General features: G+C 39.4%; 1 protein-coding gene across 1 annotated transcript in view; it reads left to right on the forward strand.

Moving 5' to 3' along the window:
• Positions 1-12,491, forward strand: part of SPEF2 (sperm flagellar and cilia associated 2) — a 164,814-nt gene that overhangs the window by 96,431 nt on the left and 55,892 nt on the right. Inside the window, exons 21-23 of the mRNA XM_081825990.1 lie at positions 4,354-4,481; positions 4,565-4,703; positions 8,847-8,984. Coding sequence (XP_081682116.1) covers positions 4,354-4,481; positions 4,565-4,703; positions 8,847-8,984 — 405 coding nt within the window. The remainder of the gene's footprint in view (positions 1-4,353; positions 4,482-4,564; positions 4,704-8,846; positions 8,985-12,491) is intronic.

Consider the following 12,491-nt stretch of genomic DNA (forward strand, 5'->3'; position numbering starts at 1 on the left):
TGAGGGCACGCATGGTGATGAGCACTGGGTGTTATACTCAACTAATGAATCGTTGAACAGTACATCAAAAATTAATGATGGACTATATGTTGGCTAACTGAACATAATAATAAAAAAAGCCGAGGTGAATTTTTGACACTATTCATTGAATCACATTGTATCCTCTCTCTAGTCCTTCGAGTTTCTGAGTCATGCTTTGAACCACTATTAAGTGCTGAAAGCAGGAGAACAAATGGGTTCTGTGAGGACCAATTTTCTCCCCAAGGACAAGCAGAGATGCAGTTTCCTGGAAGAATGACTTCCTCAGAACACATATCCAGCAAATTATAGCCCTCCATCCATATTCTCATGTCTGCATTGTAATGCTTTCAAATGAAGTTTAACTTCTGACTTTTTACAAATAGAAGAAACTTTTTGAAGCTAACTAAACTAATAAAAGAACAGGTCACTGTCTGGCCTGAGAACTTTAAATAGGTATGCCAAAATAAGGTGAACTCTGGGAACTCCCTTCAGTTCTTTGTTCTCTGACAACTGCAAAGCCCAGTCTCCACGTAGGCAAAGCTGGTTGCTTCAATAGATAAATCATCTTAAGAAAATCACCAAGAATGGTCTTTCCTTTCACACTTTTTTCAAAGACAAATTGCTCTATAAAAGATGCAGCCCCCTTTTTTTTTTCACTGCAATCCTCAGTGAATTCTTACTCTTATGAACTCTGAGCACTGACTGCTTGGGCCAGGCATTTGAGACCAATGATGAATTTCAGTGGTTGTGCTGTTGCTATTATTATTGATCTTTCCTAGGGAAATGTCTTATATCCCCAATTAGATTATAACCTCTTTGAAAGAGGGTAAGAACATGTGGGATAATTGACTATATTCAATACAGAATCAAACACAACATAGATTCTTGATGAAGCTCTAATGATTTAATTAATTTACATTGATAAGGAAGCTAGAACAGAAAATGTTTGAAAATGACAACATTAAATGATACAATTGTAGATGAGTGTAATATCACTCAGCCAAATGAAGCTACTTATTGAAATAAATACATTAAAAAAACTTGTCATAGAATCGGGATATAGAAATGGTTGTTGGGAAGTAGATAAAACTAAAATGATATTATTTGGCAGGGTTGGGGAGTAAGAGACAAAAATATTGAAATCTAATCCTTAAATCCAAACCTTGAAGCTCATGAGAGAAATAAATACATAGAGGACAAGAAGGAAATAGAGGGCAGAAGTGAAAAAATAAACATTAACCCTGAGGTTTGGCACCAGCTCCCATGTAGATCTTCTAGCAGTCAGGATTCTGGCAGAAAACAGATGATAATTTAAGGAGAGTTGAATAAAGGATCAAAAATAAGGGAACATATAAGGATTTGATTATTACCCCCAAACAAGGGGTAGCTGGGAGCCATATGGCCGGTAGGCCTGAAAGGGTGGGGAAAAGGAGCAGATGCTTGGAAGCCAAGAGGACCTCTGTGTGTAGAGGGCCATCTGGCAAGAGCGGAGGCCTTCAGCAGAGGGATGTAGCCACCCACAGTGACACAGCAGAGGGGAGTGGGGAAATACAGGACCAGACCTCATGTTCTTCTTGCTCTCCCATCTGTTGCCCAGAAGATGGAGGGTTAGGTTGTTTCCTGAAGTAGTTCACATAAGTTAGCCTTCCAGGGCACTGAGCAGCCCGAAGAATGAAGGATAGGAACTTGGTCTGTAGGAACAATGGGAAGATATGCAGCACAGACCTCTACCTCTAATAACCTAAGTGAAACCATGTGGAGAACATATTTTGCTACAACTAGAAGTAGTCTAGAGCCTAGAAACAAAGCAGCCACATGATCCTCTCTAGTCCTTTTCCCACCCTAAGGTTCTCACCCTTTGGCAGGTAAGCTGTAGAGCTTACCTGTCGAAGAAGAAAGACAGATGCCCAGTTAAATTTGAATTTTAGATTATCAATGAATTTAAGTGGGCCTCCTATACTTTATCTGGTAACCCCAGTTCCAGGCCATCCAAGGACCCCATATCTACCTCCCTCAGTAGGCATGTGGACAGAGAAAGAGAGGAAGGGGGAGAGGAGAAGAAGAAGGGGAGAAGGGAAGGTAGATTGAGAGAGAGAGAGAGGTTGAAGAGATTGAGAGAGATTGCTTTCAGATCTGGCTCTTCCAGGTGGAAGCAGCAGCCAAGTTCCAGAAGAACCTGGGTCCTACCCCCTTTGTCAGCCAGAAGGAGGGTTGCAGAGAGAACTGAGAAGGCAGTCAGAGTGAGAGATCTTTGCTTTTCAGCTTCTGAAGTTTTGGAGCATATTTGCTTTGGCTACTGATTTCCTATTATACTCAGTCTTACCCAATGAAAAGAAGACTATTTAATTGGAAAGTATAGATCTGAACATCTAGTCATATCACATAAGTTCAAGTGCCCAGACCCAGAAAAAATTATATCCTAGAGACTGGAAGAACCTATAGATTTGAAATTATCAACAACTCATAGAAATCACAGAGGATATGGGAGATTCCAGAAGACCAGATATAGGAAAATACCTAAATGTTTAATAAAATGCTGATGGGATTTAATAACATACAAACCAATACTCCAAACATTAAACCCTGACACAATTTGAGAGAAAATATTAAAAGTCTGACTTCTGAGCATGTATAAACTACAAAAATGATCCCCCAGAGCCCACATAGTTTCACTAAGTCCTGCTGAACTGGCCCATTCCTTTTCCTTGACAGCAAGGTTGACTAGATGGATCAGGGAAGTACCATAAACTTTGTATATCTTGAGTTCAAAATAGTATTGGACAACTTCTCATGAAGTTCTTATAAACAAATGAGATCTGTGAGCAGGGTGTTAATTCAAGTAGGTCTATTCCTAGGTGGTAACTCTCTATGCACAAAGTGTGAATTAATGGATTAAAGTCATCCAGGAGGGAGGTGGAGTAATGGGGCTTATTTAAAATGGTCTTTAGCACCATTCTGGGTATCATGAAAAAGTAGAAACCAGAGGCAGGAACTAGGGGGAAAAAAAGGTGTTAAAATAATGTCAGAGGAGCATTAAAGGAACTGTAGGCATTTAAACTAGATAAATGAATACTTCAAATGTGTCTGGACATTAAATCATAGACTTTTAGAACTGGATGGAGCCAGCCAGTCTCCTAAAAATTTAACTGATGATAAAATTGGGTTCAGGTGAGTCTACGTAGTAAAATTTATTGAAGGCCTGTTACGTGCAAATGCTGTACTAGAAGCTGAGCCTAACAAAACAAGTTTCATCCTGAATCCCAGCCTACCTCTCCCCATTGTCCTCCAATATCTGAGAGGCTGTCACAGGGAAGACTGTTATGAATGTAGTCTCCCCTTCTCCAAAGGGCACAGCTAGGGCTGGGAAGTGGGAACTACAGGAAGGCAAATTGCTGCTCAACACAAGGGAGACTTTTACAGTAACATAGTTGTGTGACACTGGAGGACCTGCCCTGGAAGGTATCAGTGAGGTCCACGGAGGGATCATTCATCGCTAGTATTTAGCATTTCTGAATTGGAAAGGAGATTAGCCAAATAACCTCTCAGGTCTCCATGTGTAATTCCCTGAGTAAATAAATGCACAGCCAGTGAGGGAATATTTAGTACAGAGAATTTATATTGAATATAATATGTATCTTCAATTTTATTTCATTTTGATTATTTCTTAGTTTTGGTTATTTATTTGTATCATCAAAGATAACCTAAAGAAACTTTCTAATTTTCATGGTACACACAGCAAAGATAAAACCACTTGGGCAAATTCAGAGAAATGACTCATCCCCACCCTGACATGAACACTAGATATTGTCCATGATAGGCAGTTTTCCAACTTAGGCAAAATATGACATCTATTTATTCATTCAATAAATATTTCTTGGACACCTATTATGTCCCAGACGCTGTGGTGATTATAGGAAAAATGGTAGAGTGGTGACTAAAACAACCATTGTTCTCATTGTTCTTTATGAGACTGATATTCTAGAGGTGAATATGGACAAATGAACAAGCAGTTGCCATTAATGTCATCCCTACTATACTAGCAGAAAGTACAGGGGCTGAGATAGAACTCTGGAATGTCAGGAGGTGACCTTCAAGACTTTTTGGATCAGGGAAGAATTTCTGGAAGAAATTTATCTGAACTGAGACATGAAGAAGTATTTGGAATAGAAATTAGTTGGGGGAGAAAAGAAAAGGAGGGGCAAGAAGTTTCACAGAGAATGCATTAGATAGTTCCATCTGCATCTTGTTCTTCTTGCTTAGTATTGCTCTTTTGACTCAGTCAGAAGAATTGTCACTTTGAAATGATTAATTTTATGCTTTACCATTTAACAGGAAATACCTTCCTTTTTAGTACCTTACTGGGAACTAATAGAAAATTCCTATATAAACTCCATCAAAACAGTACTCAGGCATCTGAGAGAAGAACAGCATTCTGTGATTTCTTACTTATATGAAGTTAGGTAAGTAATGTTTCCAAAGTCAGAATTCTGTAGTCTATAGGCATGTCATGTGAGCTCCATCTCATTCTCTTACTGCCTTACAGAACAAATTTCCAGCATTTTCTGCGGCGTCCAGATCACAAACAAGATTTTGTATCTCAATGGCAGGCTGATTTCAATGCTCTTCCTGATGACCTGTGGGATGATGAGGAAACAAAGTCTGAACTACACCAAAGAGTAAATGTAAGGAAATCTGCGACCTGCTGCACCAGGGTCTCCACACGAGAATATTGTACTGCAGAACCCTAACTCATTCCCTTTTTCTTCCATGAGGTGTGAGGGTGAGGAGGGAAATGGTTTGAACACTTAACCTGCCAACTTTCAAGAGCAATGGCTCTTCCAAACTTCAGTTGAGACTCATGTTCTCAAAATGATAACATGGTGGACAACACTTCCAGAAAGAGGAGCCAAGTCCAGCAAAGCAAGAGCATTCTTGGCATCTGTTTTGTAGACCCCTGACCCCTTTGTTTGGCATTGTAACTATCTCCATGCCTGGCATTAAGCACATACCTACCTTGAGTGCAGTCATATGGTTGGATGATGTCAGGGAGAAGGGGAATGAGGGAACTTCATGGAAAACCTAAAGGGCTGCCAATATTGAATCGATCCTTTGAGGGAGGGTACCAAATCTTATACATCTTTGTATCTCCAGCAGGCACAGTGCCTGGCCCTTAATAGGCAGATTTTCATAAATTCATAAGTGGAATATATGACCCTGATGTTTTAGAAAAGGACTTCTGAAGTCCAGGAAGCCTGATTTCAATTAGGAAGTTAAAAACATTAAACTTTTTAGAAATATCAATTCAATCAATAAAGTAGAGAAGCTTCTAATAAAAATAGTCAAGGAAAGACGAAAAACTTCAGGTAGAAACTTGGATAGATCCCATTGTTTTTGACTTTAGTATTTTCATTATAATTAATTACCAAATAGTGTCTAATTGCCTTATTGATATTGTCACTGACCACATAATTATTTTTAAAATGTTTTGTTTCATTTCCCAGTGACAAATTTTGTTATTGCTTTAAATTTTGTCCCTTGCTTCTAATTTTGTTGCATTGTGATCTGAGAATTAGGTATTTAGAGTTTTGACTTATTTAAGTAATTTCAATAATATTTTAAATTTATCTAAATTTTTCAGTTGCCTTAAACATGGAAAATTTTTGTTGATATTCCATGGGTGCTAGAAAATAGCATGTAGTCTCTATTTAGAAGGTTCAATAAGTTTTGGCCAAATCAACCTTGTTAATGTCATTAGAATGCTTTTTAGCAGTGGATTCTCAGCAAGAGTATATTGTAGGGAAACTTAAGTAGTTTTCGAAAATCAACCTGCCTTTGCTTCCAGCCCTATGTCCAAACTCAGGTTTAGGATGGGCCCCATATATCACTTTCATTTTTTAAAGTGTCATAGAAACAATTACCCTTTTGTTACATTTTTATATCTACATAATCTTGCAAAAACTATTGAAACAATTACCCTTTTGTTACATTTTTATACCTACATAATCTTGCAAAAACTAATGGAAGTAAGTTAAAAATCCCTATGATGGTTACATTTCTATCCATTTGCCTTGCTTTATAGATTTTAATAGATTTAGTAGATTGCTTTACAGACTTAATGTAGCAGCAGTAAAGCTAACCTGAACATGTACGTGCTGGCACTGTCTTCCTGCATCCTCAAGACAGCCCTTTGAGGTGGGAACTAGTAATATTCCCATTTTATGGATGACAAAATATGGTGAAGTAAGTGTCAGATCTGGAATCTGACCCCACGCCACCACACTCCCCGGCCCATGCCCGGAACCACTCATTAAGCTGCTTTTCTGAAGCAGCGTTATTTGACATGTGAAGAAACGTATCAAGCTATTTCTTCATGGTCTCCTATACTCTTTAGAGTATAAAATAACCATCTTTGCACCAAAGTATTTCTTTTGTGTTGAATTCTACTGTATCTGATATTAATGCTGTGAACCTTGCTTTATTTCTTATTTGTGTTTGTCTTGTATAAGTTTTGACTTTTGACCTTTTTGTGTCATTTTGTTTTATGTGAGACTCTAGTAAGCACCATATAAATTGAATTTGGGCTTTTGACCCAACAGAAAACCTTTGAAACTTTTGTAAAAGTGTTCAATTTTAAAGATTTTTGTCTGCACAACCTTCACAATTAATAGCCATGAGTTTTTCTTCAATACAACCCACTCTTCAATACAACCCACTCAGGAATATATAATAATTCCCTAATTCTTGTCAAATGAAATGTGACAACCAGCCATGCCTCTGGGTAAGCCCAGACCCTCTCTATGCTTGGTCAATGTCCTTGTTCTTGTCTTATTTCATTCCACTTTTGAGAAGTTAATGGAGAGGTTCTGCTATTGCATTGTCCCCACTCTGCCATCAGAAATCTGAACCACAGAGATGCTAGTACTTGCCAAGGCCTCACAGTGAGGCAGAAACAAAAAGAAAACTCTTCGGGCACCTGGGTGGCTTAGTCGTTAAGTGTCTGCCTTCGGCTCAGGTCATGATCCCGGGGTCCTGGGATTGAGTCCCACATCGGGCTCCCTGCTCTGCGGGAAGCCTGCTTCTCCCTCTCCCACTCCCCCTGCTTGTGTTCCTGCTCTTGCTATGTCTCTCTCTGTCAAATAAATAAATAAAATCTTTAAAAAAAAAAAAAAGAAAACTCTTCTACCTCTCAAAAATGTACAAATGCTTGGTAAGCACAAACCAGTATGCATTGAATATCTGCTAGAGCATTTGTGGAAAGACCATGCAGATATCAAGGTCAGCTCTATAATAATGGTGTTTTGTGCTGATACTTAGCATAGGACTATAAAAATGGCTGTGATATTTTCATTTTTACGTGCAGTTCCCTGAAGGTAACAAATCAAAATGCTAAGAGTCCCATTAATACAATATCACAGAAAAAGAACCCACTGTGGGCACTAGAATGAAACTGCTTGCATTAAGATTCCTGGCTCCACCACATTGAAACCACAGCCAAGTGACTTAACCTCTCTGGGCATCAATTTTCTCACCAGAATTTACCTCCTGGTTATTGTGGGGATTAGCGAGGTAATCCATGTAAAGCACTTAGCACAATGCCCAACACATAATAATGTTCGATAAATTATTATTGTGAAACCTGTCACATTTTAATTGACTGTATGCATTTCATTAATGGGATATTTTATTAAACAGATATTTTATTGCATGGATAACACGATATTCTTATAAGATTATAATAGTTTTTATTAACCAAGGAATTACTGTATGCTAAATACTATGCTAAGTGCTTTATATACATAAGCTAATATATTCTATATGGCACATCCAAAAGGTAAGTTACAGATAAAGTAACTGAGACCTGAAATAGTGGTGTAGATTACTCAAGAGCACGGCTCATCTCCTGGATCCACGACCTACTTATTGTGTGCCTTCAGGAAGATAACCTTCCTGTGACTTCTCTGCAAAATGAACATTATAATATATTACCTCAGGTTGTTGCGAGGCATTAAATGAGTTGATAGAAGTACAGTGACTTACGTTCTGATACACTGATGCATGTAGAAAGACCTCAGTACATGGTAGCTATTGTTAGTTTTGTTATATAAATGGCAGAGCTGGGATTTTAAAAGATTTTTCTTACTGCTAGCTCTTTAGTACAAAGCTAATTTTTGGACAATCTTATTAAGCTCAGACAGCACTTCTTGGTGAATGACATGTTCCACTCATGATTAATGAACAAGCCTATGCCCTTGGATTAAATACAGCTGCATATTTCTTCCACCAACAATACGCCATTTCCCCATAAATTCCCTGAAAGGACTTATTTATTTATTTATTTGTTTGTTTATTTAGAGAGCAGATAGGGATGGGCAGAGAAAGAGTAAGCAGGCTCCACACCCAGTGCAGAGCCCAATGAGGGGTTTGATCTCACAACCTGAGATCATGACCTGAGCTGAAATCAAGAGTCCGATGCTTAACTGACTGAGCCACCCAGGCACTCCAGGAGTTTTTCAACTAAACAAATTTTCTGAGAAAGGATTAGAATACTACATAAAACATAGCCATCCATAAATAAAGTGAACTGCAGTGGATTTGTGCTAGACGTGGGCATATGATTTGGTGAGCTGGTCTTATAAAGTAAAGGCCTGGCATAGAGTAGAAGCAAAATAAATATTTATTGAATGAAGGAATAAAATGCATGAGTGCATTAGGTCTAATTTTCTTTGGAGACATTTTTAAGACAGGCAAAGGATTCTAGTTTTATTGCACTGAGGTAATTTGAGCCACAATTGTAAAGTGTAACAGTGATGTTTCTTTCTGCTCAGGATTTACGAGACCGCCTGTGGGACATCTGTGATGCTCGGAAGGAAGAAGCAGAGCAGGAGCGTCAGGATATCATTAACGAGAGCTGGTTGCAGGACTCAATCGGAATAACGATGAACCATTTCTTCTCATTAATGCAGGTAAGAGAAGCCCATCAACAACACAGGCTCTTGCCTCCACAGCTACGTCCCGTCCCTCCCTTTACAACTCCTTTGGGAGGATGAGGGGCCTCTTCAGGCTCATTTTACTCACAGCACTCTGCCTGGCCTGAGCTGCAACTTGCTGAGGAATTTAGCTGAACTAAATAATTTTGGCCCGGGCCAAACAAACACTAGAACCGGTAGCATCCCGGGGCGCCTGGGTGGCTCAGTCGCTTAAGCGTCCAATCTTGACCTCAGCTCAGATCTTGATCTCAGGGTTGTGAGTTCAAACCCCATGAAGCTGGGCATAGAGCCTGCTTAAAAAAAGCAAAACCAAAAACAATAACAGAAACTGGCAGCTTCCCAAGCAACCACCAACCAGCTTTGTTTCCAGGTGGCTTAGAACTGTGGAGAGGGACAAGATCTCGAGATGCTGTCTTATACTGGTTGTTACCTCATCATCCTCTCACAATGGACACCCAAAGTGGCTAACCAAAGCCCAGGAAAGCAGCTCTGCCATAAAGTATGGGCTAGGTCAATGTCAGCAGGCATCTGATTCCAGAAAAAGGCTTATGTCAGGATTGGAAAAACAAAAACAAAAAAAAAACATTCACCAGAACAACCTCATTAACTTATATTTGCAGCCTATTAAATAAAAATTGCACTAGACGAGATAAGAAGATAGCGATTGCTCTTATTCCAAGACTATTGTCAACAGTAGGAAAAAGAGCACAGGCCAGGTCTGGATATCCAGCATTGCCAAGAAAAAGAGCTAGAGTTTGAGAGCTGGGGTGTAGTGGGCATCAGAAGCCATCTGTGCTTGCTGATTGGCTTTGCCTGAAGGAAAAATAAACATTCTCCTATCTTCACCTAGTTTTAACACTGGGAGCAAGGTACCCTTGAGGAGCAAGTTAGGCTCCTCCCCTCCCAGAGGAACTGGCAGCTAGGGGTATGATCTTCCTTGATGTTTACTTTTCAAAGGGATGGTGCCCAGATACTTGGGAAAGACAGTTTTGAGTTCTAAAACTGGCAAGAAGCTTTTAAAAAGATTTACATCTCAGGGGTGCCTGGTGGTTCAGTCAGTTAAGTGTCTGCCTTTGGCTCAGGTTGTGATCTCAGGGTCCTGGGATTGAGCCCCATGTTGTCGGGCTCCCTGCTCAGAGGGAGTATGTTTCTCCTTCTCCCTCTGCCCTGCCCATGTTCTCTCTCTCATAAATAAAATCTTTAGGAAAAAAAAGATTTACATGTAAATGGACAGAGCAAAGATTTACAATGACAAATTTTGTAAAGTAAATTAGAAAAGGGCAGTCAGGCACCTAGAGTTAGGAAGAAGAGTATCTAAAGTTTAGCCAAGCTGAGGGGAACAGTAAGCTTGTGTTAGCCAAGCTGTGTCTACATGAGTATTTTTTCCTAAGAGCATAGCAGTGAGGGTAGAGAATAGAAAAGGGTACATTTCTAGTCCTCAACCGATTGATTTACATGAGGAGATAATGTGGGAGCGCAGGATATTTAGCTGACAATCCGAGTTAGCGCACGGTAGATGTTCAATAAAGGCTCACTCAACCAACGACCATGAATGCTGATACTTCCAACCTTCAGAGGGACAAGCCCATGGTACAGGGGCAGGTTGGACCACTGGAGGCCTGAAAAGTCAGCAGAAAGCTGAGACCCAAGAGCAGCCTCACTGACTACCAGCTCTGGGATCCAGGTGTGGGTTGTATAAAGGATTAAAGTGAGCCAGCCAAGCAGCCTAAGCCACACTGGGTAGCATTCCTGGGGCACTGGTTTGGGCAAGGAGAGATTGACTGTTGGAACAGGTGTGTCAGAAGCTTCTGGCAGAAATAACTGAAATCCAGTAGTGAAGGCAAAGGTAATAGAGAATTTTTGTGAATCATTTCTCATTAGTCCGAGCAGTACATGCCTCTTTGGGGAATGGTAGAACTCTCACATACTAGATGGAAGGCTCTCGTCCTAAAAAGTGAATCCACATCTAAAATCAACAAGGAGGAAAGAAGAGAAAGGACAGGGCAGCAAATAAGAGCTGCTCTTTGTTAATTCCTTACTCCTTCCTCTGTATGTGCCAGGCACTGCTCGAAGGACTTTCATGTATCTTACATTAGACCTTCACAACAACCCTGTGCTGTGACTACTGTTATAATCCTTCAGCATTGTTCAAATAGTTGAAGGCCCGCCACGTGAAACAGCAAAGAACCTCATTCTGCACTGATCGATAGGACGTTACAAAAACTGAAGATGGAAATTACAGGAAGTGGATTTCAGTTCAATAAATGCAGAATGAACCCAATGATTAGAACCATCCAACAAATAACAGACTTTTGAAGCAACTGAGCTGCTTATAAGTAGAACGTTTGCACATGTTTATGGAATGGAGGGCTAGGGGAAAGAATCTTTATGAAAGTCTTCAAGGCCTGCAATACTGGGTCACAGACAACTAGATAAGCATTTCCCAAAGTGGGATCCATGGGACACTAGTTTTACACAGTGGTCCGCAGAAAAGGACTCAGTGATCAAGTGAAATTGGGAAGTACTGCATACTCTGTGCTTCCCTTTCCCTGGGAGATTGACAAGTATATTGACATATTAGGACATCAAGATGCCCTGCCATTAAGAAGCCTTTTTGATATGTTAATCCAGCATTTCTGAAACTATTTGACATTGCAAAGTTTTTGGGTTTTTTTTACCCCCAACAGGGTACTCATTAACAGCTCACAGGACAAGTTTTCTACCCAATAAATTTTAGAAAATACTATGCTTGATGATTTTCTAACGTTCCCTTCAAAACTAGGATTCTGTCTCTAAGCATGACAAGTGAAAACACTTACTGTCACAATGTGAGATTTGTCCATGTAGGAATATCTTAAAACTTAATTTGGTTGCTCTGCAAGAAAAGAAAAATGTTTAGTTTTCCTAATCATTTCAAAATGCTAGTTTGAAAAGTTACTTAAATGTATATTTATGTTTAAAATCCAAATATTTAAAACATGTTTTATAATTTAAAACAATATATGAATGGTCATTTTATTTTATACTATAGATTCAATTTAACCAAGTGAACTTTTTCCTGTTTCAGTCATTTGCCTAGAAAAGTTTAACAATGTACAAGACAGCTTTTCAGGAGCAATGTGGTTTACCCTTTTTTGTATCAAAAACGAACTTATTGAAACTGTTTTTGTCTTCTGTTGTCAACTACAATGCAAAAGCATTTATTTATTCTAGACTGTGAATACGGTAGTACAAGACTACTTCTGGATGTTTTATGAAATAAATAGTAACATTACTTGCCCGATAAATATTGGGATCCCTTCATAAATATGCTTGGGTTAGGGTCAGCGAAGGGCTTTGAACACGAGGTCAGGTTTGTTCTTTTTGGGAAAAAATGCTTTCTATAATTAACTATATATCATGGAATGCTTCTGCAGAAGAGCTTCAGTCTCTAGGCCCTCGGGCACTGGTTTAAGTAGCCCCACTCGCCAAAGCGAAGTCTGG

Source organism: Leptonychotes weddellii, chromosome 7, assembly GCF_054177405.1.
Source record: "Leptonychotes weddellii isolate Sample4059 chromosome 7, ASM5417740v2, whole genome shotgun sequence".
Taxonomy (NCBI): domain Eukaryota; kingdom Metazoa; phylum Chordata; class Mammalia; order Carnivora; family Phocidae; genus Leptonychotes; species Leptonychotes weddellii.